Source organism: Podarcis raffonei, chromosome 5, assembly GCF_027172205.1.
Source record: "Podarcis raffonei isolate rPodRaf1 chromosome 5, rPodRaf1.pri, whole genome shotgun sequence".
NCBI classification, from domain to species: Eukaryota; Metazoa; Chordata; class Lepidosauria; order Squamata; family Lacertidae; genus Podarcis; species Podarcis raffonei.
The window spans coordinates 5,137,215-5,165,099 of NC_070606.1; the positions used below are offsets into that span (position 1 = coordinate 5,137,215).

At 43.8% G+C, this 27,885-nt stretch overlaps 1 protein-coding gene across 3 annotated transcripts in view; it reads left to right on the forward strand.

Moving 5' to 3' along the window:
* A4GALT (alpha 1,4-galactosyltransferase (P blood group)) overlaps positions 1-27,433 on the forward strand; it is a 47,862-nt gene extending 20,429 nt beyond the window's left edge. For 2 of the 3 annotated variants that reach the window (XM_053387694.1, XM_053387695.1), the window contains exon 2: positions 25,827-27,433. In XM_053387694.1, coding sequence (XP_053243669.1) covers positions 25,874-26,935 — 1,062 coding nt within the window. In that variant the 5' untranslated portion in view covers positions 25,827-25,873 and the 3' untranslated portion in view covers positions 26,936-27,433. The remainder of the gene's footprint in view (positions 1-25,826) is intronic. The other variant, XM_053387693.1, reaches the window with a different exon arrangement.
* Positions 27,434-27,885: the final 452 nt, after the last annotated feature.

A 27,885-nucleotide genomic window follows, 5' to 3' on the forward strand; every position in this document is an offset into this window, starting at 1 on the left:
TCAAACTCTGCACCGACCATGATTCTCTTCCACTTGCCTATCCTGACTCCAACCCCTCCTCGCCAAACCCTGATTTTAACTTCATTTCCTCAGACAAGGGATCTCAACTTTTCCCCTGCAGATCCTTGTACATTGTTAAAAGTGGGGAGGAGAGAACTCTTTGACATATGCCCCCAAAAAAACTTTCAATAAATTACGGTATTTCAGGTTGGGTATAGATCACTGGTCAACAACAAACTTGTTGTCTGCGTTTTTTCAGCTGATTTAGGACGAATCTGATGTGCTGAATCCAAAAATCACATTGGTTTTGCTCAATCAGGTCAAGTTTTTGAGGTATGGCCACATGTCGTTTCTTTACGTTTTTGTTCACATGTATGCTTGTGTGGGGGACGCGCGTGGCGCTGTGGGTAAAACCTCAGCTCCTAGGACTTGCTGATCGCATGGTCGGCGGTTCGAATCCCCGCGGCGGGGTGCGCTCCCGTTGCTCGGTCCCAGCGCCTGCCAACCTAGCAGTTTGAAAGCACCCCCGGTGCAAGTAGATAAATAGGGGCCGCTTACTAGCGGGAAGGTAAACGGCGTTTCCGTGTGCGGCTCTGGCTCGCCAGGGTAGCTTCGTCACGCTGGCCACGTGACCCGGAAGTGTCTCCGGACAGCGCTGGCTCCCGGCCTCTAGAGTGAGATGAGCGCACAACCCTAGAGTCTGTCAAGACTGGCCCGTACGGGCAGGGGTACCTTTACCTTTACCTTTATGCTTGTGTGGAGCATTTTAGAAGAAGTTGGTGAGGGTAAAATGCCATGTCAAATAATTGTTTTGATTGGAAATGATTATTTTAATGACGAGAAGTATTCAGGTCTGATAGTTCTGGGTGATTATGTCGAAAAGGGATCAGTTTGAAGTCATAAAACCTCGAAATCTTCCATAAATTGGTGCTGCAAAGCATAAAGTTGGGGGATCAAAACTAAGTTAATGGGGCAGCCACCCCACGAAGTGTAAAGCTTGGGCGCCACACATGGTGTGCAAGGCATGCGCCGAGACTCTACGTGGGTGGACCAATGGCAAGAGGAGTCTGAACTTTGGAATTCCCATGGTTTGGAGGGAGCTGACAAACCATGTCACTGACTGCTACTTCTGCACTGTTGATGTGACTGGGATCAACAGAAAGAACCGCAGCAGCCTCAAGCATCCCGATCTTCAATCAGCACATCGTCCTGTAGCTCATTGTGATGAAATTTCAGTGCCTATCTTCGGAGAACTTGCTGACATTAGTGACAAAGATGCCTCCAGTGTTGAAGGACATGAAGAAGAAGAAGTGGTTCTTGAAGATGATGCTCCACATCCATTTTCCCAAAAGGAGTTGAATGATCTAGTTTGTGACCTCAGCTTGTCAAAGGACTCTGCCGAACTGTTGGCATCCAGACTGAAGGAAAAAACCTTTCCAAACTGTGTGTGGGCTGCAGTGTGTAGATGTGTTGCGCAAATAATAATAATAATGATTTATTATTCCTGCCCCACCCATCTGCCTGGGTTTCCCCAGCCACTCTGGGCGGCTTCCAACAAAATATTAAAATACAATAGTCATTCAGATATTAAAAGCTTACCTAAACAGGGCTGCCTTCAGATGTCTTCTAAAAGTCTGGTAGTTGTTCTCTTTGACATCTGATGGGAGGGGGTTCCACAGGGCGGGTGCCACTACCAAGAAGGCCCTCTGCCTGGTTCCCTGTAACTTGGCTTCTCGCAGTGAGGGAACCACTAGAAGGCCCTTGGAGCTGGACCTCAGTGTCCAGGTTGAACGATGGGGGTGGATCCTTCAGGTATACTGGGCTGAGACCGTTTAGGCTTTAAAGGTCAGTACCAGCACTTTGAATTGTGCTCTCTGTGCTCCTCCCAGGGCTGGAAAGAGGTTAGTTTAACCTCTGGTTTGCTAGTAGAACTGAACTATGTGCTGCAAAATGATGCATGTCTAAAAAGTGTGCCACCAACATAAAAAGTTTGGAAAGCTCTGCAGTATGGTGTAAGACAAATTCAGCCACCCCTAACCTGTGGGAATTGCCCCTCCCACATGTTCCAACCAGACTTTGATATTTTCTCCAGAGGCTCTTTTCTGCCTGGCCTGGCAGGATGGCTGCTGGTAGTAATAGCAATGGGTTTATGGCATAGCCTCCCCACCTAGCAGTTCGAAAGCACGTCAAAGTGCAAGTAGATAAATAGATACCGCTCCGGTGGGAAGGTAAACGGCGTTTCCGTGCGCTGCTCTGATTTGCCAGAAGCAAATCAAATCAAATCAAAATGTTTATTCGGCTTTACGCCCATCATGAAACACAACACAACAAAACAAATCAAATAAAACAGCGGACTCATACAAATCACAAGTAGTATAACACAGTTCACAACTCACAAGGGCAGATATTAGCCGTTCATAAAAAAAGTTTAGGATTAAGATTAAAAAATTTAGGCACTACACTAAAATCAATATCTGATGTCATTATAGAAAATTCTTATAACTATCAATAATCAGCTAACATTCCATTCCGTCTCTTGTACGAGAGGACGGCTGTTAGGAATTTAGCAACCTGTAGGGTAATATAAGGATCCACATCTTGAAGAACCCAGGCAAGCTGTAGGTCTACACATAACATGATGTAAAGATTCAGATGTTTTCATTTCACAAGCACGCATTGAAGGGACTTGGCCCTTAGTAAATCTATGTCTCAGCACGTTTGTTGGAAAGACATTGAACCTAGCTCTAATGAAGGCATATCGGTGAGATGCGGCCATAAGCGAAGTTAAGTAGGACGGAGCGCGGTAGATAGGGGTTATGCCGAAATTTAACGGCGAGCAGGCTCCACCACCAGCTACGAAATTTTGGTATAGCTCCACATCATCCAGCCTTTGATTTATACACCTTTTTGCCACATTTAGATCCAGTTTGAGCAATTCAGTGGGCGAGATCTCATAGGACAGCAATTTGGCATGGATTTTTCCTGACCGCAAATTTGTGAAGTCATCTCGCCACATGCATTGAATGAGATAGTGGTTCGGGAGTTTATGCCATAGGGATATCCAATAAATCAAAACTCTCCTCCATATAACTAGCTCCACTGAGGGGATCTTCATTTCTAAACGAATAGCTGCATTACTTACGCATGTTGGTAATTTTAGAAGTTGGCGTAAGAATTGGCTTTGAAGTGACTCTAAAGGTGAGAGGTTTGCAAAAGCAGCCCATAAAGGTGCAGCATAGGCCATTGTGGCCATCACTTTGATGCTATACACTTTCAAGGCCGCAGGGATGAATAAGGCCCCCTCAGAGTAGAAAAAACGGAGGAGGGAGTGTGATAGGGCTTTTGTCTTGTTTTGAAGATATTCAACGTGCGCTTTCCACCCTAAATTATATTGAAAATAAATTCCTAAATATTTAAATTTATGTACTTGTTCGATTTTCGTGCCCTCCAGTTTCCATAAATAAAGTTTTCGACTCCTTGAAAATATCAGTACTTTGGACTTGGTGTGGTTGATAGACAGATGATTAGAATGGCAATATGTCGCGAAAATCTTTAGTGCCCTCCTTAAACCCACTCTGGAGTAAGAGAGTAGTACCGCATCATCTGCGTAGAGAAGTAAAGGACAACGGTAATCTGCTATACGAGGGGTGTGGATAATTTTTTGTGAGGTGGCTAATGGGTTCCTCATATCACTGATAAATAAGTTAAAAAGAAGAGGCGCTAAACTACAACCCTGGCGTACACCCTTATTTACTGGCACTGGGTTAGTCAGGTCTCCAGCAGGAGATAATCTCACCCTGGCCACGGACCGGCATGAAGTTGGGAGATAAGCCACAGGAGCCTTCTATCTATTCCCCAACAGGCAAGTTTATCCCATAGTAATTTCCTTGGAATACTATCAAACGCAGCTTTCAAATCTATGAAAGCTGCGCAAAGTTGGCCCCGTCGAGGTGTCGAGTATTTCCGGGCTAAGTGATAAAGAATAATTGCCTGGTCTGTTGTGGATCGATTTAATCTAAATCCAGCTTGCTCATGTCTAATCAGGTCAGCCTCAACTGACCACTTCATCAACCTTGCCAGCAAAAAACGGGCATATATTTTCCCAATGGACGATAGCAGACTGATATTCCGATAGTTCCCTGGGTCACTTTGCCAGAAGCAGCTTAGTCATGCTGGCCACATGACCCAGAAGCTGTACGCCAGCTCCCTCGGCCAATAAAGCGCGATGAGCGCCGCAACCCCAAAGTCAGTCACGACTGGACCTAATGGTCAGGAGTCCCCTTTACCCTTTCCCCCCCACAGAGTCTTGTCTAGTACTGTATGTTCCAGAATACAAGACAACTTTTTACCCCTGGAAAATCACCCCAAAAGTTGGGGGTCGTCTTATACGCCGGGTATACGTGTTGGGAAGGAGGAGAGGGAGCCGGTGAGCAGAGGCGCCCCTTCTGTCATCGCTCCTCCTCCCTCCCCACAGAAAGGGACGCGGAAAGTCCCTTCCGAGCATGGCGTTCACCTGCCCACCCACCCACCCACCCACCAAACGCCTTGCCTTGGGCTGCTGCTGCTGCGATGGCAGAGGCAGCGGAGGGGTGCGCATGATGCCCCTGGTGGCGCTCAAACTCTCAAACTCTAAAATTGAACAGCAAAAGTTGGGGGGCGTCTTATACGCCCAGTCGCCTAATATGCCGAAATCTATGGTACTTGCTTTGTACCATGTTGTGTGACTTTAGATCTCTGTACCATGCTAAGTTCTTTTCATTTCCCCAGGTCTTTTACATCCATTTCAGTCTGTTAAATCTTCTTCAATCCACTTTTCATTCTTAGCTTTTCAAGTTTTATTCTGCAATTATTACTTGCCATAGTTATTGCATTTTTACCTGTTGCAAGCTGTGTTATCTTGTTATCAGGTAGCAGGAAGCCTATCAGTGCTGTAAATGAACATTGATAATAGGACAAAGACAATGGAGATGGATTTTAAACTCAATATACCGGGTTGAAGTCTACCAATATCCACTATACTGTGCTGATTGTCCAGCAGGGAGACTGAGAAGTCTCCGGTCAGGTGTATGAATCAAAAGGTTGCAAAACCACAAAAACACAAAAAAGAATGATGAAATGAATGTAACAACTGATATCACTGTCATTGCAAAAAATGAAGGGTGGGGGTGACCACAGCAAAGAAGGAGGTCATTGGATGAATGCATGAAAACTTATATCATATGATCTCCAGGACACAATAAAGAAGCTAAATTAATCACCTGGTTTTCCCACCAGCTGCAGCAAATAGAGTTACCTTGTAGGCAACCAATTTAATTTGAGTCACATAGCAAAGTCCAGACTTTGTCAACATTTTTTTGTCACATCAGTCCAGTAAAAAGTCCAGACACAGCTTGTTATCTAGAGCTCTCATTTAATGGGCAGTTGAAAATAAGTGGGTGATACACACACACACACACACACACACACACACAAAGAGAGAGAGAGAGAGAGAGAGAGAGAGAGAGATTTGCGAACAATTATTGACTGATTCAGACTCCAGAATACCAGCTTCCAAGCAACTGCAGCCTGAAAATGTACCCTCTTTAAAGATTTTTATAATAAGGAAACATCTGTTCATGAGTGTAATTCCTTTTGAACACTGTTTCTAGGTGACCATTTTTGAACATGGTGTTATTTTGAAAACACACCAACTGAGGGCTGGATTCAAACTGGAAAAACTTCCAGCCACTGCATTCTAATCACGGGTGGAGTTAGAGGCAAAAATGAGTGGGGATGATTGTCTAATGATCCCCCCCCCATATTTTACCTACATATCAGGGGGAATTGTATGTAAAATGTACATAGAATCATAATACAGTGGTACTTCGGGTTAAGAACTTAATTCGTTTTGGAGGTCCGTTCTTAGCCTGAAACTGTTCTTAACCTGAAGCACCCTTTAGCTAATGGGGCCTTCTGCTGCTGCCGCGGTGCCACCGCTGCACGATTTCTGTTCTCATCCTGAAGCAAAGTTCTTAACCCGAGGTACTATTTCTGGGTTAGCGGATTCTGTAACCTGAAGCGTCTGTAACCTGAAGTGTCTGTAGCCTGAGGTACCACTGTATGTATGTAAGATATGTAAAGTCCATTGCTAAGAAATCACAGAAAATGGCAGGGTTGATTGAAATGACTCATAGGTGACATCAGATGATGTCACATGATTGGCAGTTGGGCAGAGTTTACTAGAAATGGCCTCATGGGCCATTTTGAGGGGTGTGGCAGCAGGCCTAAGTAGGTTCCTCACTACTGCCACAAGGCTTCTTGACCCTGCAATTGTGTTCCCTATGTCATCTTACACACAGAAATGTTGGCTGTGTGTGTCAATACATTTCCTCATTTTCCCCTTGAAATATTAAAAATTGCTGGGGTGGATCTAGAATTTATGTCCCTGACCATATATGCTTTCATTGTATCAGATCTCCAAAATATTATTCTTATTTACTAATTTATATACCACTTGTATACCAAAATGGCTGTCCTACATTAAAACTTTCCACAAGCCACTGACATTTCTGTGATTTTTTTGGGGGGGCACCACTGAGTGGTAGCAAGGTTCTAGGGGGTTCCAGAATTCTCCTTTGGAGAATTGAAGACATGGCAGAGACTGTTGTAGCTTTAAGAAATATGGCTTATTCAGCTGTTTGCACCTTCAGTCCTCATGGCAGGAGTCCAGATCTTACAGCATGGTCATCTCCAGCAGGACTGGTTCCCCACAGCAGTGCAGCCCTGGAGTCCAAGACATCTCCAAGTCAGCCAGCCTTCAGCCAACCTGCCCAAGATGGATCTCTCCCCTTCTTCTCCCCAGCACACCTTGCCAAAGACTCCTTGTTCCTGCCAACTTGGCAACCTCTCTCTGCCCAGACCCAAGATTCCTATCAGATGGGCCATCAACACCTTTTGTCATGTTAATGCCTTTATTCCAGGTGAAGCCCTGGCTTGGAAAGGAAACTTAGGCTGTATTTATCCACTGACCTGCAATCTTCCCTTCAATACTCCAAATAACTACCATTTATTAATTTCTAGGGTTTGGGGGAGTCACCCACCAGACTCACAACAATATAAAGCAAGGCATTTGTCTTAGAGACTTTGGTTTCTGTCGGTGGGCTGAGATACTAAAACTGGGTTAAAAGCCAAACTAATGTGCGTCAAACCAGGGGCACAACCACATTTGTTTGTTTGTTGTAATTACATCCTTTTAAGGTGAATGGGAGAAGGTAAAAGTGGAAAGATTGTGGGGTAAGAGGGTGGAGAGAGCTAAAGGCAAAGGGTCAGCATAGTGAGAGACGGACATGTATTAAAACAGCAAAAACAGATTCATGTGACAGGTTGTGGTCATAGGTCATGGCAGGTATGAACACTGTAGATGACTGATCCATCATGCTGTTATCTTTTTTTGGAAGCCGACTAGTTCTTTTATTAGCTCCTGTGGTTCAGCTCAGTCTTCCTATTTATCTAATAGAAATTGACTATACACTTTAAAATTTGCACTTATGATGCTGGAGTGTGGTCTGTTTTGCAACCATTTTAAAATATTGGGATTATTATGCTTTACTTCCACAACTGATCAATATATATGTGAAATAATTTGGCTGAAATGGGAGCCCACCAGGGTAAACTAGATTTGTGCTCTTCTTGGGGAAGCATATCTATACCTATACATGTCAAGATATTTTTTTTCAGTTAAGGGAAACGACTGGCAATTTTTCCAAAACAAAAGGATATTTTAATAAAATGTTCTGCCTTGCTACATATTAAAAATATCATTGAAATTCTCTACTCATGGGAAGGTTCGGTGGAAAATATCTCATGCATAGTATATGCAGCCCCACCCCACAAATCAAGTTATTTTTCTCAATGACAAGCCCAAATCAGCACATTTTGAAATAAAATTCTGTTGTCTTAAGGAGTTCTTATAAATTCCACCCCATCCCGTGCCACAAGCATTCTTGAAAAGCTTTTGAAGTTTTGCTGACTCTCAGTCATCTAACCAGGGGTCCTCAAACGTTTGACCTCCCCGTCTCCCTTGAGAGAGCTGGAAATTACAGAGGCCCCCCAGTCACAACATGGCTGTGCAGAGGCAGAGGAAAAATGGTCATTGAGGAAGGCAGAGTTTGGCACAATCATTTTATATTGACATCCTATCCCTCTTGGGAAATTTCTTTGCCAAAGTGATAAGCTCTCTCTTTTAAACCAGAACGAGTGAAGGCGGTGAATGTCCTGTGTGAGTGTTTGGAGGTGGTTGTAGATGGATGGCAGCCAACAGATTGAGGTTGAATCCTGAGAAGACCGAAGTACTGTTTTGGGGGGAGAGGGGGTAGGCAGGTGTGGAGGACCCCCTGGTCCTGAATGGGGTAACTGTGCCCCTGAAGGACCAGGTGCGCAGCCTGGGAGTCATTTTGGACTCACAGCTGTCCATGGAGGCGCAGGTCAATTCTGTGTCCAGGGCAGCTGTCTACCAGCTCCATCTGGTACGCAGGCTGAGACCCTACCTGCCTGTGGACCATCTCACCAGAGTGGTGCATGCTCTGGTTATCTCTTGCTTGGACTACTGCAATGCGCTCTATGTGGGGCTACCTTTGAAGGTGACCCAGAAACTATAACTAATCCAGAATGCGGCAGCTAGACTGGTGACTGGGAGCGGCCGCCGAGACCACATAACACAGAAGAAGAAGAAGAAGAAGAGTTTGGATTTGATATCCCGCCTTTCACTCCCTTTAAGGAGTCTCAAAGCGGCTAACATTCTCCTTTCCCTTCCTCCCCCACAACAAACACTCTGTGAGGTGAGTGGGGCTGAGAGACTTCAGAGAAGTATGACTAGCCCAAGGTCACCCAGCAGCTGCATGTGGAGGAGCGGAGACGCGAACCTGGTTCCCCAGATTAGGAGTCTACCGCTCTTAACCACTACACCACACTGGCTCTCACCACACAGGTCTTGAAAGACGTACACTGGGTCCCAGTATGTTTCTGAGCACCCCATCGTTCAACCCCGACACTGAGGTCCAGCTCCGAGGGCCTTCTGGTGGTGCATGCTCTGGTTATCTCTCGCTTGGACTACTGCAATGCGCTCTACGTGGGGCTACCTTTGAAGGTGACTCAGAAGCTACAACTAATCCAGAATGCGGCAGCTAGACTGGTGACTGGGAGAGGCCATCAAGACCATATAACCAGAGGCAGAGCAATGTGGGTGCAGTCGGGGCAGCCTGCCCTGCGTGTCATCCTGAGGGGGGTGACATTCGGCATGCTGCCCGCCGTTGCCCCTGCTCCCAGCTGGAGGAGGCAGGTAGGGGACAGGACGGGAGTCTTCCCTGAAGGGGAGTGACTTTCAGTGCACCCCCCCACCCGAAACTCCCAAGCTTACAGCAAGCGGCGGCCCCGACAGCTTTTTGGGGCCGCTGGCAAGGTGGCAAAGCTCCCCCCTTCCCCCAGCTCACTGTAGGCTTTGGAGTCGTGGGCGGGGGGGGGGGATTTCTGCACCGGGTACCACCTGGCCTTACTACACCTCTGCATATAACACTGGTCCTGAAAGACCTACATTGAATCCTGCTACATTTCTGAGCACAATTCAAAGTGTTGGTGTTGACCTTTAAAGCCCTAATTGGCCTCGGCCCAGTATACCTGAAGGAGCGTCTTCACCCCCATCTGAGGAGCTTCTGGCAGTTCCCTCAGTGCGAGAAGCAAAGCTACAGGGAATCACGCAGAGGGCCTTCTCGGTAGTGGCGCCCACCCTGTGGAATGCCATCCCATCAGATGTCAAGGAAATAAACAACTATCTGACTTTTAGAAGACATCTGAAGGCAGCCCTGTTTAGGGAAGTTGTAAAAGTTTGAAGTTTTATTCTGTTTTTAATATTCTGTTGGGAGCCGCCCAGAGTGACTGGGGAAACCCAGCCAGATAGCCGGGGAAGGAAGGAAGGAAGGAAGGAAGGAAGGAAGGAAGGAAGGAAGGAAGGAAGGAATAGCAATCCATGGTTTACCTTTCCACACACTGACACCCTCCAAGTGTCGCTATTTTCCAGGGACATACCCGATTTAGAGAAGCAGACCCGATTTCTGATTTGATCCCGGAATGTCCCTCTTTTCTTTAGGACGTTCCTATTTTCATTGGAGAAATGTTGAAGGGTATGGATCTGAACACCGAGGTGCCTGAAGGCAATCCTGCAGAGCGAAGTCTTTAAACAAAGTGTTTAATATTTTATTATGTTATTATATATGTGTTGGAAGCTGCCCAGAGTGGTTGGGGCAACCAAGCAAGATGTGGAGGGGATAAATAGTAAAAATATCATTATGGAATGGGCCATCCCTATTTTCATCGGAGAAATGTTGGAGGGTATGTGAATATAGGCAGTTACTCTGGAGGTCCTGGGATTTTCATTTGCTGTTTCAGGCAGAACTTGCTGATTCAGAGAAATTTAGTTGAGAAGATTTTTCAGTTCCTCTTCCCCCACCCCACCGCCACCTCAAGGTCAGTGGTGGAGCTAGCCGCTCAGACACCTGGAGTGGCGCACGTGCCATGCACCCAGGGGGCAGAGCGATCCGCATTATTCCGTATTCCTTTCTCCTACATAACTTATACCTCACCCTCCCATTCCCCTGCTCCTTTTACATTTACTTCTTCCTGTTACAACTTTCCTCTCTCATCCCCTCCTTTCTATTTCTCCTTTTAAAGAAACCCATTATTAAAAATAACCAACATGAATATTTTTCTATGAATTTGCAAACCCTCAAACTTCACAGTCTCCTGGCCACTGTTACTTAGCAAGTGGAGAGTTGCTGGTTCTGGCAGCGGTCCATTCAAAAGTCTATGGCGCAGCCAGAGGTCAAGGTGGGCGAGTGAGGAGGGAACTGCACAGACTGTAGTGCTGAGGTCCACCTGAAGATGGCCCAACATTTCAGAACCATGGAAAATAACAACAATTATTTATACCCTGCCCATCTGGCTGTGAACAGATTTAGCCTGTTTTGCCTGGCTCACTTTCTTAGCAGTTTCAACACAGCATAAGACTCAGGAAGGAACATCCAGAGACCAAATCAGTTGCATTCAGACCAAAGCTGTCAACGTTTCACTTTTTTAAAGGGAAATTCCCTTATTCCGAATAGGATTCCTCGCAAGAAAAGGGAAAAGTTGACAGCTATGATTCAGACCCCGCGGAAATTTCATGACAATTTTTTTGCTTTGGTTTCCAAGGGATGTAGGTGTAACTAATGGAGGGATGGTCTTACATTTTAGCAGATTAGTTCCACGTATTCAGATTCCATTTTATGGACACCTTCCTGTGTTGCTCTGAAACATGCATCTCAGAGCCCAGTGGTGTTCTACCCGCCTCTTGTGGGAATGTTTAGGAAAGTAGGAGAGGATATATTGAGTAAATATTATCCCTCCTCTCATATAAATGTTTTAAGTCTTTTTTTTTATCTATTCAGTATATTTTATTTTAAATGTCAAATAACTCTGTGTACATTGCGGCAGCCTTTGGCTATGTGCAATAAAACTGACTGAGACTCATGCTAGCCAGCAAGCAGCAGAGCACATTCCTTTGCAGATTGCTGGAAGCAAGTTGATGTTTCGTTAGAATCATTTAAGTTGAGCAATCCAGTCTGGCTAGTCTAGTCTGGCTTGTTCCTTGTGAGTTTCCCCTTTTATTTTCCTCTTCAAATAATATTAATAACACGACGGTCTTGATTAAAAGTGAGAGTAAAGTTCACTTACATTCAGTCCACAGCAGTATTCTGAAGGCTGGTTTTATCTTGTGGTTACAGTAACATTTGTAGAGAAAAGAAGTCTGAGCTAGGCCTTGGGGCTTCCATCCTCTGTAAGGATGAGTCATGTGCTGCTGGCTAAGAGCTAGCAGAGAGCAAAAGAGAGCAAAAAACGGCAAAAGAGAGGAAGATGGCTTTGTGACTAGCCCTTTTATAGGGTCTGCTAGGGTCACGCCCATCTACCTGGTCACACACAGCGGGGGGAGGGGAGGCTCCAGAGCAGGTCTGACAGGATGTCTTCCCTGTCTGGGGCAACATTTCCCTGTGTGTCCACTCTGGGCAACAGGAAATATTGTATCTGACTGCTTCAGTGATGATATATCCCAAGCCTCTCATGTCTGAGTGGTTCTACCAAGGGGGCTCTGGGAGACTCATCTTACTGGAGCAATTTGGGAAGAAGCCATGGGGAATTTTATTAAAGCGACCACATCACAGGCCCGCATCAGCCAGAAAGATTGATAGCTGTATCAGGGGCTCAGTGGCAATGTCAAAGAAGTGATTCTCATTGACTACAGCTTGACAATAGTGCTATGTAGTGGTATTTGCCCTTATTGTTCATAGATTTTTCAGTGCGTGACAAATATTTATAAATATTGAATGCATGTACACCTGCCAAGCTCTCAAGGATCACTCATTCTGCCGTTGTTAATAATGACATACAAAATTGGACACTGAATAATTTATTGTACTGTCTTCAGTACTAATTAACAACGCAACCAAGTTTCCCTGCATTTATCTTGAATTTGGATGAGAACATAAGAAGAGCCTTCTGGATCACACCAAGGCCTCCTCTAGCCCAGCCTCCTCTTCTCAGAGTGGCCAGCCAGAGGTCTCAGGAACCAAGCACAAGAGCCCTCTCCCCCGCCCTGTGGTTTTCAGCAGCTGGTATCCACAAGTGATGTGGTCTAAACCACTGAGCCTCTTGGGCTTGCTGATCAGAAGGTCAGCGGTTCAAATCCCAGCAGTGGGGTGAGTTCCCGTTGCTCGGTCCCTGCTCCTGCCAACCTAGCAGTTTGAAAGCACATCAGTGCAAGTAGATAGGTACCGCTGCAGCGGGAAGGTAAGTGGCGTTTCCATGTGCTATGGTTTTCATCATGATGTTCCATTGCACCAGAAGCAGTTTAGTCATGCTGGCCACATGACCTGGAAAGCTGTCTGTGGACAAATGCCAGCTCCCTCGGCCTGAAGCGAGATGAGCTCCATAGTAGCCTTTGACTGGACTTAATTGTCCAGGGGTCCTTTACCTTTACTGCCTTGGATTCTGGAGGCAGAGCATAGAGAGGAGAACTCCACCAGATCCACTGCCTGTTTTAATTTTGAAAAGGCCATAGGTCCCTTGGAGTTAAACAATGGCAACACTCTGAGAAGGGAATCCTTTTTGTGCTACCAGATAGGCAATCCTGTATAAAATTGGTGCAGAATTGGTTCTGTTTTTGCTAGCCGTGAGTCCCAACCCTGACAAATGGAAATCTTACTCTGGCTTTGGAGATTCTGCATGGAATTGCCTACAGAGCTCTAGGGAAGGACCTACTTTTGTGGAAGAGGGTGCACTTTGCATGCGTAAGGTCTCAGTTGCACCTCGTGTTTGTTCAGATGTTTGCTTGTCCCATTGCTCTCCCACAGGAATATTTACTGCTGAACTGGTGCAAACACCAATCATGTTTAATGTGGTTTGCTATTTGTTCTGATGTGGTGCTAAAGAGTGGGACCCCTGACCATTAGGTCCAGTCATGTTCAACTCTGGGGTTGCAGCGCTCATCTCACTTTATTGGCCCAGGGAGCCGGCGTACAGCTTCCGGGTCATGTGGCCAGCATGACTAAGCCGCTTCTGGCGAACCAGAGCAGCGCACGGAAACACCGTTTACCTTCCCGCCGGAGCGGTACCTATTTATCTGCTTGCACTTTGACATGCTTTCAAACTGCTAGGTTGGCAGGAGTATCTTTGTGCAAAACAGTTGTAGCCCTGGGGACGGGAAGGTGTCTAACAAACTTTGCTAAGTAAAGAATCTTTGTCTGCTGAAACACAAATGTTTAGCCAGCATAAAAGAAAACTTGTCCAGGCAACTGTCTCTAGCTTATATTGGCCTCCCTCTAAACACAGGGCTGTGTAAGGTATGCAACATGGGACAGCGAAAATCTTAAAAAGAAAGGCTGCCTGCACTCATTCCACTGACTGGGTAAACATCCAGATTGAAATTCCATAGAGCAGTTGAGCTCTAACTTTAGCATTAAAAACCTTAAGGGCAGAAGGGATGTGTTGGTTACCTCTTGTTACAAAGAGGCGCAAAATGGCCTGCATAGACAGCTTGCTGGTGTTTACCGCCCCTGCGCATTGCGAAGACCCCTGGAACCTGTGATTGGAAAGTGATCCCCCAATAGTTGAATTCAAATACCTGCTGGATGTGTTTCTCACCAAAAACCCAACTATATCTCTTACGAGAATTCCCAAAGACCATTATTTTGCATTTATCGAAATTCATACTCATTTTCATTCTAGACAGGTAGTTGATACAGGCATTTAACAAACGCTTTAAGCTAATTCTAGTCCGTGAGAGCAGAATCATATCATCATCATCTGCATATAGGAGAATGGGAATTTTTGATGCATTGAGTTTTGGGCTGTGAGCACCCACCAGTTTTAGTAATGGGGAAGGTCATTTAAGAAGAGATTAAAAAGAGAGGGAGCAATTACACAACCCTGTTTCACACCTCGATTTATAACAACAGGGTATGACACCTCGTCCCCTGGAGTTATTCTTATATGACAAGTCTTATTTACGTAAAGCTTTTTAAGAAGGTAAAGTAACCTAGGGTCTAAGCCCAGTGACTCCAGTTTGGACCATAACAGCCCCCTGTTGACTGAGTCAAAAGCAGCCTTAAGATCTAAAAAGGCCACATAAAGGCCTTCTTTATGGTGCTGCATGTACTTGGTGGCTAAATGGGATAACACTATACAGTTACGTAGAGTGAATTTCCCTCCCCTAAACCCTTCCTGCTCTGGGCCTATGATGTTGTTCATGTCAAGCCACGTAGCTAATTTGGATAATAGATATTTTGCATACAATTTCCCAATATTTGACAATAGGCTTATTGGTCGATAGTTGGAAGGTAACTTTTTGTCCCCCTTTTTAAAGACTGGGATAATTATGGATTTCTGCCATGAATTAGGCATGATTCCAGTTCTGTCCACCACAGTGAACAGTTCCGCTAGAATCAGAGCCCACCAGTCTGGCTTGGCTTTAATTCAGACGGGATGGCATCAGGGCCTGCGGATTTGCCTACTTTTATCTGAGCCAAACCTCAGTTTCTTAGGTGGCCTGTGGGAGTGAGAATGGGGCAATTTGGTTATTAGGATGTCAAATAAAGATTCGAATTAACGAGCATACACTATCATCTTTCCAAACCTTGGTGTATTCTGATCTTGTGATTCACTTGATCCTGGTAGGGAGTGGTGAACTTTCTCCAGTAGCTAGAGTCACTTGGTTTGAGGAGAAAATAATACTGGACTAAATGGACCAGTTGTCCGATAGAGTACAATATAATTTAGTGTCTTCAAATACTTCAAAGACTACTTTTGCAGCTCTAAGGGCTAGATATATAATTTTTATTTTATTTTATTTTTTTTATAAAATTTTTATTGGTTTTTCAACATATAATATAAGACAATACAAACAACAAACACTGACAAACAAACATATAAACATGTATAATTTCATAATTTTTTTTCATATACCATGCCTCCCTTTTCTGCATCCCTGTTTTAAACTTTTTTCAGCAACCCCTGGTCTGAATTACTTATAAATTCCTTTCTTTAACCCTTTTCTTTCCTCTTATCCGATCATTTATCGCTGCAAATCTGCTATGCTTTACCCATGACATTTTAACACTCAGTAATTTTGCAAGAGTTTTTAAGATAAAATTTAAATTTCTTCCAGTCCTCCTCCACCGTCTCTTTCCCTTGGTCATGGATTCTGCTCGTCATCTCTGCTAGTCCCATATATTCAATCACCTTCGTCTGCCACTCTTCCAGCGTGGGTAGTTCTTGTATCTTCCAATACTTTGCTAGTAGAACTCTTGCTGCTGTTGTAGCATACATAAAGAACGTCCTATCTTTCTTTGACACCAATTGGCCTACTATGCCCAGGAGAAAAGCCTCTGGTTTTTTGTGAAAGGTACACTTAAGCACCTTCTTAATTTCATTATATATCGTTTCCCAGAAGGCCTTAATCCTTGGGCACGTCCACCAAAGGTGATAAAAAGTACCTTCAGTTTCATTACATTTCCAGCATTTGTTATTGGGCAAATGATAAATTTTTGCAAGCTTGACTGGGGTCATGTACCACCTATAAATCATTTTCATAATATTCTCTCTTAAGGCATTACATGCCGTAAATTTTATACCGGTGGTCCATAACTGTTCCCAGTCAGCAAACATAATGTCATGACCAATGTCTTGTGCCCATTTAATCATAGCTGATTTAACCGTTTCATCCTGTGTATTCCATTTCAGCAGCAAATTGTACATTCTAGACAGATTCTTAGTATTGGGTTCTAACAATTCTGTTTCTAACTTTGACTTCTCCACCTGGAAGCCGATTTTCCTGTCCTGTTTGAAAACTTCATTTATCTGGTAATAATGAAGCCAGTCTCTTACTTTAAACTTCAATTTCTCATAACTCTGTAATTTCACATTTCCACCTTCTTGTTCTACAATTTCCCAATATTTTGGCCATTTAGATTCCATATTAAGTTTTTTAACTAGATATATATTTTTTAATTGATATAGTCTATGACTCTTGCTGCTGTGTGACCCTTGCTCCCTGCACTCCATCCCAGTCAGTGGTAGCAGCATTGCTGCGGCTCTTTCCAGCTGAATTCAGCATCAGTACCAAAGCCTGTGCTTGTGTGTTGCCGTAGCAACGGTTGTCTTAGAAGATGCTTTACAATGCACTGCTGCTGCTGCAAAACAGTATGTTTTGCACACTGCCACACTTACGACTCCAAACCAAAAACAAACCCCTATGTTGCAATAAGAACCAATCACAACAACACAAACACAACCCGTAGGCTAATAGTTAGTAGGTAAAGGTAAAGGTGCCCCTGACCATTAGGTCCAGTCACGAACGACTCTGGGGTTGCATGCTCATCTCGCTCTATAGGCCAAGGGAGCTGGCATACAGCTTCCGGGTCACGTGGCCAGCATGACTAAGCCGCTTCTGGCGAACCAGAGCAGTGCACGGAAACGCGGTCTACCTTCCCGCCGGAGCGGTACCTATTTATCTACTTGCACTTGACGTGCTTTTGAGCTGCTAGGTTGGCAGGAGCTGGGACCCAGCAACGGGAGCTCACCCCGTTGCAGGGATTCGAACCGCCAACCTTCTGATCGGCAAGCCCTAGGCTCTGTAGTTTAGACCACAGCGCCACCCGCGTCCCTAATAGTTAGTAGAGAATATATAATAGAATAATGATACCATTCGAATTATAGGAATAAGCCAATCAAAATTCATATGTACAATATAACTGAGTGGTAGCAAGGACCGTCAAGCTGTATGTTCAGAACAGATGTCTAAAGACAGTCTCACAATAGTCTTTCAAAAGTTTCAACAGAAAACGTCTCAAAAGCCTCAAAAGGACAGTGTCTCCTGAATGATACTATTTCGTAATAGTCTTCATCAGCTGGAAATAAGATACAAGGCATACAACAGATGAACTGAGCTACCTGCATACACATTGTATAATAAAGCAGAATATACAAAACAGAATATAAAAAATTCAACAGAATATGTAAGTAAGATTCATGCTAAGATCAGTGCTCACTAGATAGTGTAGCTGCTGATACTTGCAACACAATTGCATAGGACATATGAAGCAAGCCCCAGGTATTTCCTATAACGATGTACTTAAAGGAACAGTATGGCCTATACAGCATACAAAAACCAAATGACCCATGAAAAACAAATATACGGAGGAATAGTATTAAATGTTTCATTTAAACATTGCTGCACGCATCATTTGTTGTATGTTTAAACCATTTCATACTATTCCTCCATATGCAAGCATTTAAAAAAAATTTCTGTTTTGTATATTCTGCTTTATTATACAATGTGTATGCAGGTAACTCAGTTACGACTCTGCTTATGACTCCAGCAACAAGAGATGGAAACTGGAGTAACATGCAGTGGAAGAGTGAAAACCTCACTACACACACAGGAAGCAAAACCGAACCCACACAATGTGCTTCAGTGTGTCCACACTGGAGTAACATGCCAATTGATGTTGGATTATTATTTCTTCTTCTAGAGGATTATCTGCAGATCGGGAAAATCTGATTTAATGTTGGGGGGGGGGACATGGAGGCTGCCATTTTGATTAGGACAACATGGTGTGGGTGATATGAAAAGCATGCACACCAGAAGTGCATCATATCCACTCTAAACTGCTGTGTGCACACATTCCCTGACCCATAAGAAAGGACGCTGATTTTCTTTGTTTGAATTCCTTGTGTGTGTGTTTGGTTTTTATACTACAGTTTTGGCACTTTCATGCAGCATTTTTGTTCTCATTATATTGTTTGCTCTTTTATGTTGTACGATGCTTACAAATTACTTAAATTTTATTAAGACGTTTATAAATGCTTTTAAACACATAAGTAGTTATTCAATTTTGTGGGTGCTTCCAGGTGGAGGGTTCTTTTTCACACTAATCATTAGAGAATGCTGAGAAGAACTTCCCCTCTGAAAGCACTGACAGAAATAGAAAGAGAAATAGAAATAGAAAGAAGAGTATTGGGAGGCAGTAAAGTGAACCAACGGCCAGCAAGAGAAAGAGGAAGTTAGACATGCAAATCGTAGTCCAAAGAAACGCACATCTACCCAGGGCTGAGATCAAGCATTCATGCCTCATCAGAATCTCTTTCTGCTGGATCAGATCCGTACCTACCTTCTTTACAGAAAGCAGTGGAAAGTCACAAAGAATGGCCCTGCTGAGCTTAAGTGACAAACTGTGAGTCCTTCCAGGTGATTTTTTTCCTCATATCATGCATGCAAGTTATTTTGTTCGTTTGCTCTGCAGCATTCATACGATGTCCTTGGCACTAGAATCAGTCCAACTAGGCACCACTGTTTGGGAATTTAACAAGAGCTGCAAAAATGTTATTAGCTGCTCAATGGAGAACTTTGGATTTGCCTACATTGTAAGAATAGCAGGATAAAGTGGGTATCTGAGCTTACTGAAAAAGTAAGATCAAAAGTCAGAACAGTTTGAAAGTTCGTGGTCACCAGTTCTAGGAAAAGTAAATAAAACTTAGTGCTATTTGAAGGATTTTCATTTTAAAAAAGATAAATAAGATTTGAACAATAAGAAATATTAGGCTGTACGCACACAGAAATAATTAGTTGTAATTATTACTTTGTTGTTTTCTTGTCTTTGTGTATGCATTTATATTTAGAATAAAATACTTTTTTAGAAATCCTGTTGCCAGTAACCCATTTGTAGAAAGGTCCTGCCAATTTTGATTCTCCCCATTCCTCATTTTTTCCAGTCTTAAATTCAGTTCTCCACATTTCTGCAGTTGTCTTTTTATTTAAAAAAAATCCTCAGTACTTTAGTGTGAAATTTTCCCAATAAAGATGTTTTTGTATGCAGTAATGTACACATTTTTTCAGGCAATTTCTCCCAGCACACTGCATTTTTGATATGTTATTGACATTAATACAAATACAGTTGTGCTTATGAATACTTTCCCCATATATATGCATTTTTTGTAAATGGTTGTTTGGAGAACTACATTTCAAAGTTCAGACAAGTGCATATTTTGAAGAACGGCTGTGTTTTGGTTTTTCCTGTCATGTTACACTTTGCCTTAAAAGTCTTAAATGAGTCAAATATATATTTTTCCATTTTCTGTCCAAATGTCAAGTGTTCACACTTGGCTCTTATTTTCAAAAAAACCCCATCTCATCCCTTTAAAATGGAACTGCCACAACATCTCTCTTCACAGGAGAAAATAAAGTGAAGCCGTCTGCCCAAAGCTGAATGAGAATTACCATTTGCCAATCAAAGTAGGATTTTTTTTGAATGCCCTCAATCCTGCAACAACATTGTTAATAGAAATGCTAACCAGAAATGGGTGAATACGTATGAGAAGGGAAGGCTGGAACTGTAAATACTTAAATTCTGTTCAATGTTCTCCCTCCCTGTTCCACATCTTCTAAATCTGGAATAAGGACGGAGGCATACCTGGGTTCTCTCTTCTTTCCAATTATTTTTCCCCCAAATTATTACAAATCCAACCAAATTACTTTACTTTAATACAATTTCTTAAAATCAGGTTTCCTGCTCCTGTTGCAAACATACACGTTTATCATTTTCTCCCATAGCTGCATCTTTTCTTATTTAGTGTTCAGTTGTCATCCGTCAATGTCAGGCTTAAGGAATTCTCTGCCTCCCCCTGATGGTTTCAAGAAGCAGGGAGAAAACAAGAAAGCTTTTACTTATGATTTATTCAGTCATTATGGTGGCAGCCGGAGAATCCAGTCCTTTCTCCATTATGGAGTTGCTCGCTCCCTCTTCCCTCTTTCCCAACAGCCTCTGACCCTACAAAGACCCCCCCTCAGTGGACAAACACCTCTGCATTCGTTGCTCTTGCACCCTTAATGAATGTCGCATTCTAGGGGATGGCGGATCATGTCCACTGGCTGCTCTATCTCCCCTGCTGCTTCTCCTAACTCCTCATAACTTGGCTGCTTGCCTGTCTCTGCCTTGTTATCTCCCTCACAGCTCGGCTGTAACTCAACCCAGCCTCCCTCTTCCCTGTCAGCTACAGGAGAAGTGGGGGCTGGCGGCGATCTGAACCATTCCTCTTCCTCTTCAGTCTCTGACAGTCAATCTTCATTACATCATTCTTGCAGTTGACCGCATTTTCCTCCTGCACTTTTGGCAGCTGGTTGATTGCAGTCCATTGGCAGTCCAGGAGCGCCTCTTGATTAATGCCAATATTCCAGATTAAGGAGGAACCAAGCACAAATCATGCTGGAGACGGAGGCTCGACCCATGGAAGGGACACACTCCCAGGTGGCACCCGTTCTGCCCTTCAAGTTGGCAGACACAGGCTTGAGCGGCACAGTGGGATGCAGTGAACTCCCCAGACCCCACTGGGGAGCATTGAGGCATACCTGGGCTCTCTTGCACCCTTGCCCCCCTGTCCCCCACACCTTCCTTCAAACCCTTGAGAGCTGATACCAGTCAGTGTAGATGACACTGATGGTTGGGTGATCTAACTCATTTTGAGGCAGCTCCCTATATTTCCTAAATTATTTAGAGGGGCATTTTCAGGTGGGGTGAATAATGATTGAGTCTCTTTTTACTTTACTCTCAAACGCAGACACGTGATGGTGGTGAGGAGAGAGAGGACACTGCTAGTTGTTAATTTGTCCAGGTGTTGCAAGCAGTGCCAGTGAGCCCAGTCAATCCTCAACTCTGGCAACTATGGGCAAAGAGAAACCCAGCTTCACGTGTCTTCTTTGCGGCTCCATTGCTCAGGCCCTGCCACACACACACACACACACACACACACACACACACACACAGGGGAAGCTGTTGCTAATTCTATTGATGGTCATGCTGGAGACAAGTGCCTCCTTCTGCATGGGGCAGTGGGTGCACACTCACAATATTTTTGCCACTCCCTGGGACTGTGCCCTTGGCGGGGGTCAACCTTACCAATGGCTAGGTATGCCTCTGAATGAGGTGTGCTCTAGCTCAGCTGATCACTCCAGCACACGTCTGCCATTGTGCTTCCTCTTTTCTTATTCTTTTTTCTTTGCTTGCCAGTTCCCAAAGGTGTGGCCTGGTGTTCTCTGAATGCCCAAGCATGACGTTTATTACTTATTGATTTCATAAAGTCCAATGCACTGTTTGACTGTAAAACGAATACGGTAAATAAAAACCAACACCTTCCCCCCATGAAGCAGCCTTTACTGTAGAATAGTTGACCACTTTTCCAAAAAAAAACATTAGAAGTCATGCATAAAAATTCTCCTCCCATGTCCTCCCACCAGTTTTCTCCCCCCCCCCATCATTCAGAAAACTCACATTTTCATATGTTCATACATGTATATGCTGTCTTTCCACAGTTCAAACCACGCTCAAGGTGGCTTGCAACCTGAAAAAATACTGTTACCTGCTACCCCAATCTCTGCCGAACAGTAGCAAGATTCCAGGGGTCTTGGCACTTAACCAGGATTTGTGTTTCGCTGGAATGAGACATTGTGGAGTCTGTAGTGTCTTTAAGAAATGTGGATGACGTACACATATTTACACCCGAGGTTTGATGGATGGAGGGAGTGCATAGCATTACACCCCAAGTGTGTTTCTTGTTGCTCCCCTCATAGTTTCAGCAGGAAGCCAGCCATAAAACCTACTCTCTTCATGCAGCCTCTCCCAGCCAGCCCACAGGAATTTCTCCCCACCTTCCGCCAAAACTCTGTTTTAAAAGGACACATTATTTCCTGCAGTCGCAGGGCATTATTTCCCTGTCACACTGGCAGCCTCCCGCTCACATAATCAAACACTGAAATCCTAAACCTGGGTTTTGTCTCAGTCCTGGCACCTTTCTTTCCCAAATGTTGAAATGTGGCACTTACTTCCTTAACAACTTCATGGTGAGTACCGGCACCGTTTTTCCTTAGAAAAAGAGCACTGGTTGTAAACAATAAATGAAACATAAAAAAATGCAGAACCAAATTGAGCAATTTCCACATAAATATCAAGATCTAAAATAAAGATACAAAAAACCAACAGCCGCTTTCAACCAGGATAGTCCCACATCAAGAATTGCCAGTGTCCCTGTGAATAAGGAACTGGGATATATGTACCCATAAATAAGCTTGGGACATGTTCACTACCAGGGGGATGTCTCTGCTTGCTATTGTATCTAGCTTGGTTTTTGCATGCTCCAAATTGTACAGCCCAGCCACAAGGAGACTTTCCTCTACAATATGACCTGGTATCATGTCTGGTCCAAAGCTTCATTTTTGTTTTTTTGGCACGATGCCCTCATGACTAAGGAAGAGGGTCTGCACTCCAAAATAAGCTTTGGATCATCACAGATCATGCATCTCCTCCACCAAGGAGTTTCTCTACTAAGGAGCAGTGGCATGGCAGTACATTCTGAAGAGCAGGAAGTCTTCATAACAGCCATCATAGCCACACCCCTTCTAAGATCACATAACAAAAGTGAATTTTTGACCAATGTAAGCATGATGGCTTCAGTACCAACCCAACTTCAATAAGTTACTTGTAAAAAAGCAAATGTTGGACTCAACATGTTATTTGGAAGGGACAGTCTCACAGAAGAGGATGTGTAGCTTGTGGAGTAGCTAAATGTTAGCAGACCTTGGAGCCTGAGTGAATCTGATTGGAATAATCACTTAGTTTCTGGAATTCAAAGGCTTTATTTATGCTTTAACTGTTTAGAGGATGTGTGGAGGTGTGTGTCTCAGCAAGTTGGGAAAGAACAAAAAAACTGGCTCTGCTTTTAGGAGTGGAGTTTTACAGGCAAGCGCAAACAAATGCTGGCTAGATTGCTACACACAGACGCTCTAGTGATTTAAAGAAACATATGCATTATCTACAAACTCAAGATAAGGGAATGTATTTGCTTTCCTCCTTTTTCTAAGTGGAAGGATGCCTGCTAGAAAAGATGATGTCCAAAAACAGCGCTTTGCAGTAGAGCCACTCAAGGGGAATCCAAAAGTATTTTGGGTGACCCAAAACTTTTTTTGGGGGGTACAGAAATATATAAACTTTATTCAGAGTTCTGATGCAGTGTCAAGTAGGGAATTGGATCCAAGAACCCTCTTCAGTCTCCAGTTGTAGCAGTGAGGCTTGCAAAGCAGGGCAGTGTACAAATTTAATTAATAAAAACAACAGAAGTAGCAAATTATCTTTTTCCTGTCACAGAAATCAGTGTGGTCTTTTTAGTTGTGGGGGTAGTGAGAGCGGTTTGTTTCTTTAAGACGTATGTGGTCTGGGTGTGGCTCTTTCTATAGCTGTTGAGCTTTAATTCATAAATCAATATTGCTATTTGAGTTCTCCTGCTTCCTGGTGTGACGGCAGACCCATTGCAAGGTTTCCTCGCACGGTGAGTACCCTTCCCACCGGATACTGGGTGGTACCCTTTGTCTTGGGAGATGATGGGGGACTGTGCCTTGGGGGGATATTACAGTGACAGATAAAGCTGCTGCTAAAAGAATAGATTCAGGGGTCGATGGAACAGTTGGCAACCCTACGCCCAACTGCAGGGAGTCATACTAAAAACTCTCTTAATAATCCTTCCCTGCCCCCAAGAAACAAGTGGGTTGGAAATGGCTTTGAAGCAGAAAATGGAGCCAGTCTGGGGTTAGGAAAAATGATAAAAAAATACTTTACTATTCTGCAAGGGAAACTAAGACCATTATTACCGGTACTCCTGATAAGAATTTTGGCAGCACTCCCTGTACAGTTTTTACTGTACAGTTTTTACTAGCAACTACATGCTTGCTCACTATTGTTAGCTGCCTCTGCTGATTACCCTTGACCCTAAACCAGATTTCTTCAGAAATGCTTGGAACGTAGTTTAATTTTTATGTTTTCAAATTGTTCTTTTTCCACACCGGGTAGCTTTCAGGAGAAGCTGGCAGGATAGGGTGGAGTTGCAGAATTTTGCTACGGTTTCCCTGAACGGGGTTTACCAGAAAAGTGTTGGATCTGGGCAGGGAGGTCAAGGCTGCACAGACACATTGGGAGAGGTTCCTGCTGGTGTGTCCACTCAGCCCTGACCTCCCTGCCCCGCCCCAGTGCTGCCCAGGTTAAAAAAAAAGGGAAGGGACCCTTGACCAGTCGCGGATGACTCTGGGGTTGCGCGCTCATCTTGCTTTAATGGCCGAGGGAGCCGACATTTGTCCACAGACAGTTTTTCTGGGTCATGTGGCCAGCATGACTAAGCCGCTTCTGGCGAACCAGAGCAGTGCACGGAAACGCCGTTTACCTTCCCGCTGGAGCGGTACTTGTGCCAAGAGTTATTATTATAAACAAGTCCTCTAAGGGAAAACAAAAATATATGGAGTTGCTGTTTTCAAAAGAGAACTGTGATATTGAAGTATACTCTTTGCCTTAAAATACGAAGTGAGAGGGCTTAACTAAATTTATTTTTGCCACTGTGTTATTTTAAAATGGAGAAGAATCTGCCCACCTCCAAGTACTGTTGGGTTCAGCCCCAGTCAGCATGACTAGGGATGAGAGATTATGGGAATCAATAATCTATTGATTGCCTTTAATCTTTGAGAATCCTTGGAGAACAGGTGAAGCCCCTGAAGACTGGAGGTGGGCAAAATCTTTGTCTCCAAAATCTTCAAAAAGGGAAAAAAGAAGACCCAGGTGACTACTAACTGGTGAGCCTGACATCGATTCCAGGAAAGGTCCTATAAGAGTGATAGTGAGCACTTAGAAAAGGATGCTGTGATTATCAGGACCCAGCATGCGTTTCTCAAAAACAAGTCATGCCAGATGAATCTCATTTCTTTTCTTTTTTTATTGAGTTACAAGCTTGGTGGACCAGGGGAATGCTGTGAATATAGTGTATTTTGATTGCACTAAAGTTTTTGACAGAGTCCCCCATGATATTCTTGTGAGGAAGCTGGTAAAATGTGGTCTCTATAACTGTTAGGTGGATTTGTAGCTGGTTGACTGATTGAACAAAGAGTACTCATGAATGGTTCTTCGTCTTCCTGGGGCAAAGCGTCAAGTGAGGTGCTTCAGGGTTCTGTCTTGGGCCTTTTGTCCAACATCATTATCCAACTTGGATGAAGGAAATGAGGGGATGCTCATCAAATTTGCAGATGGCACCAAACTTGGAGGGGTAGCTAATTTTCGGGGGGGGGGGAATCACTTCAGCTGTAATCATGATCAGCAATTTATGTTGCCACTTCGTATTTATTTCACTCCTTATTTATTAATCAAGTTATTAATTCATTTGGTTTGTTTGTTTGCTTGCAGCTCATTTTGGTTTTCCTTCAAGTTCAAAACTCTGTAGCGAGTAGACGATGTGGAAAGTTCCTACCTGCATACTGAAATTAATCAAGTTGACTTCAAACTACAAACTCTGGGCTGTGTGCATCATCGCCTTTAAGTTCACGTCCTTCATCTGTATCATGTTCTACTGGAGAATCACCCAGGACACCCAAGACAAGAGACAGCACTACAGTTTGCCTACAGAGGTTAAGTGTCCTTCTCTTCCCACTCCTTCATCCAAATGGCCTCCTTCATCACACAAAGACATATACTTTGTAGAAACATCGGAACGAACTAATCCAAACTTCCTGTTTATGTGTTCTGTTGAATCAGCAGCCAGGGTTCACCCTGAGTCCAGAATCATTGTTCTTATGAAGGGTTTAGCAAGCTACAATAAGACTTTGCCCAAACATGTAGCCTTTTCCTTGCTTAGCTGTTTTCCCAACATTGAATTCAAACATTTGGACTTGATTAACCTTTTCTCTAACACCCCCCTCGCTGGCTGGTACTCAGTGGCTCAGCAAAGGTGGGAGCCTTATTTCTTGCCCATCCTTTCTGATGCATGCCGAATCACCATCATGTGGAAACTTGGTGGCATCTATTTAGACACAGACTTCATAGTCCTCAAGAACTTAAATAACCTCACCAATGTGCTTGGTACGCAGTCCAAATATATACTTAATGGTGCCTTTCTCTCGTTTGAGCCCAAACACAAGTTTATTGAGCTTTGCATGCAGGACTTTGTGGTGGACTACAACCGCTGGATCTGGGGGCACCAGGGCCCACAGCTCTTGACACGCATTTTTAAGAGGTGGTGCTCCATCCATAGCCTCCGAAGCAGCAAAAGCTGTAAGGGTGTTACTGCTGTCCCACGAGATGCCTTTTATCCCATTCGCTGGCAGGATTGGAGGAAGTATTTTGAAGAAATTAATGCTTCCGAACTTCCCATACTGTTTAGAAACACCTATGCAGTGCATGTCTGGAATAAGAAAAGTCAAGGGACACAACTTGCGATCACCTCTAAAACCTTGCTAGCTCAGCTGCAATCCCATTATTGTCCTTCCACATACAGGCTCATGAAGATCTCATTCTGAAGGGGCAGGGCCTAGCAGCAGCCTGCTGTTGATACAAATGCAAATCAGCCAAGCTGTTCAGCCCTGGCAGGTAATCACCATTGTCTATCACCATTTGACAATGGTAGCCCCACGGAGCAGTAGAGTTGCTGGCTCAACATTTCAAAGAGCAGCTGAATGGCTATGAGTTCCAGCAGGCTTGGGAGTTCAGAAAAGAATACAGTGGTACCTCAGGTTAAGTATTTAATTGGTTCCAAAGTCCGTTCTTAACCTGAAGCGTTCTTAACCTGAAGCGGAATTTCCCATTGAAAGTAATGGAAAGTGGATTGATCTGTTCCAGATGATGAAAAACACCCCCTAAAACAGCAATTTAACACAAATTTTACTGTCCAACGAGACATTGATCCATAAAATGAAGGCAATAATCAATGTACTGTACTATAGAATAAATAAGACATTATTTTACATGAAAAAAATTAACATTTTTTTTTCTTACGTGCACTGATGATAGTCAGTTTGGATGGAGGGCTTTTATCCATTTCTGCAGTCACACAATCAACCAGCAGCTGAACTGGGTTCCACACACTCACAAAAGCGAAGTCACAAGTCAGTCCCATAAAATGAAGAACAAGTCAAGTCACAGTCAAAAAAACGAAAAAGCCACACAAAGCAAAATATAAAAAATTAGCAAAAACAAAACTTCCAACTATAACTTCTGTGTTGCGTGGGTGCTCGGGACTCAACAGTTGGCAGACTCAACAGGAAGTTTCTGATTATCAGTGAGGGACTCAATTAACAAACGAAACACACTCAACAGGAACCAGACGATGAAAAGTAACCCCTAAAACAGCAATTTTACATGAATTTTACTATCTAACGAGGCCATTGATCCATAAAATGGAATCAACAAAACAGTACAAAATGGAAATGTGATTTTTTCCCCTTACCTGCGCTGATGATAGTCATTGTTT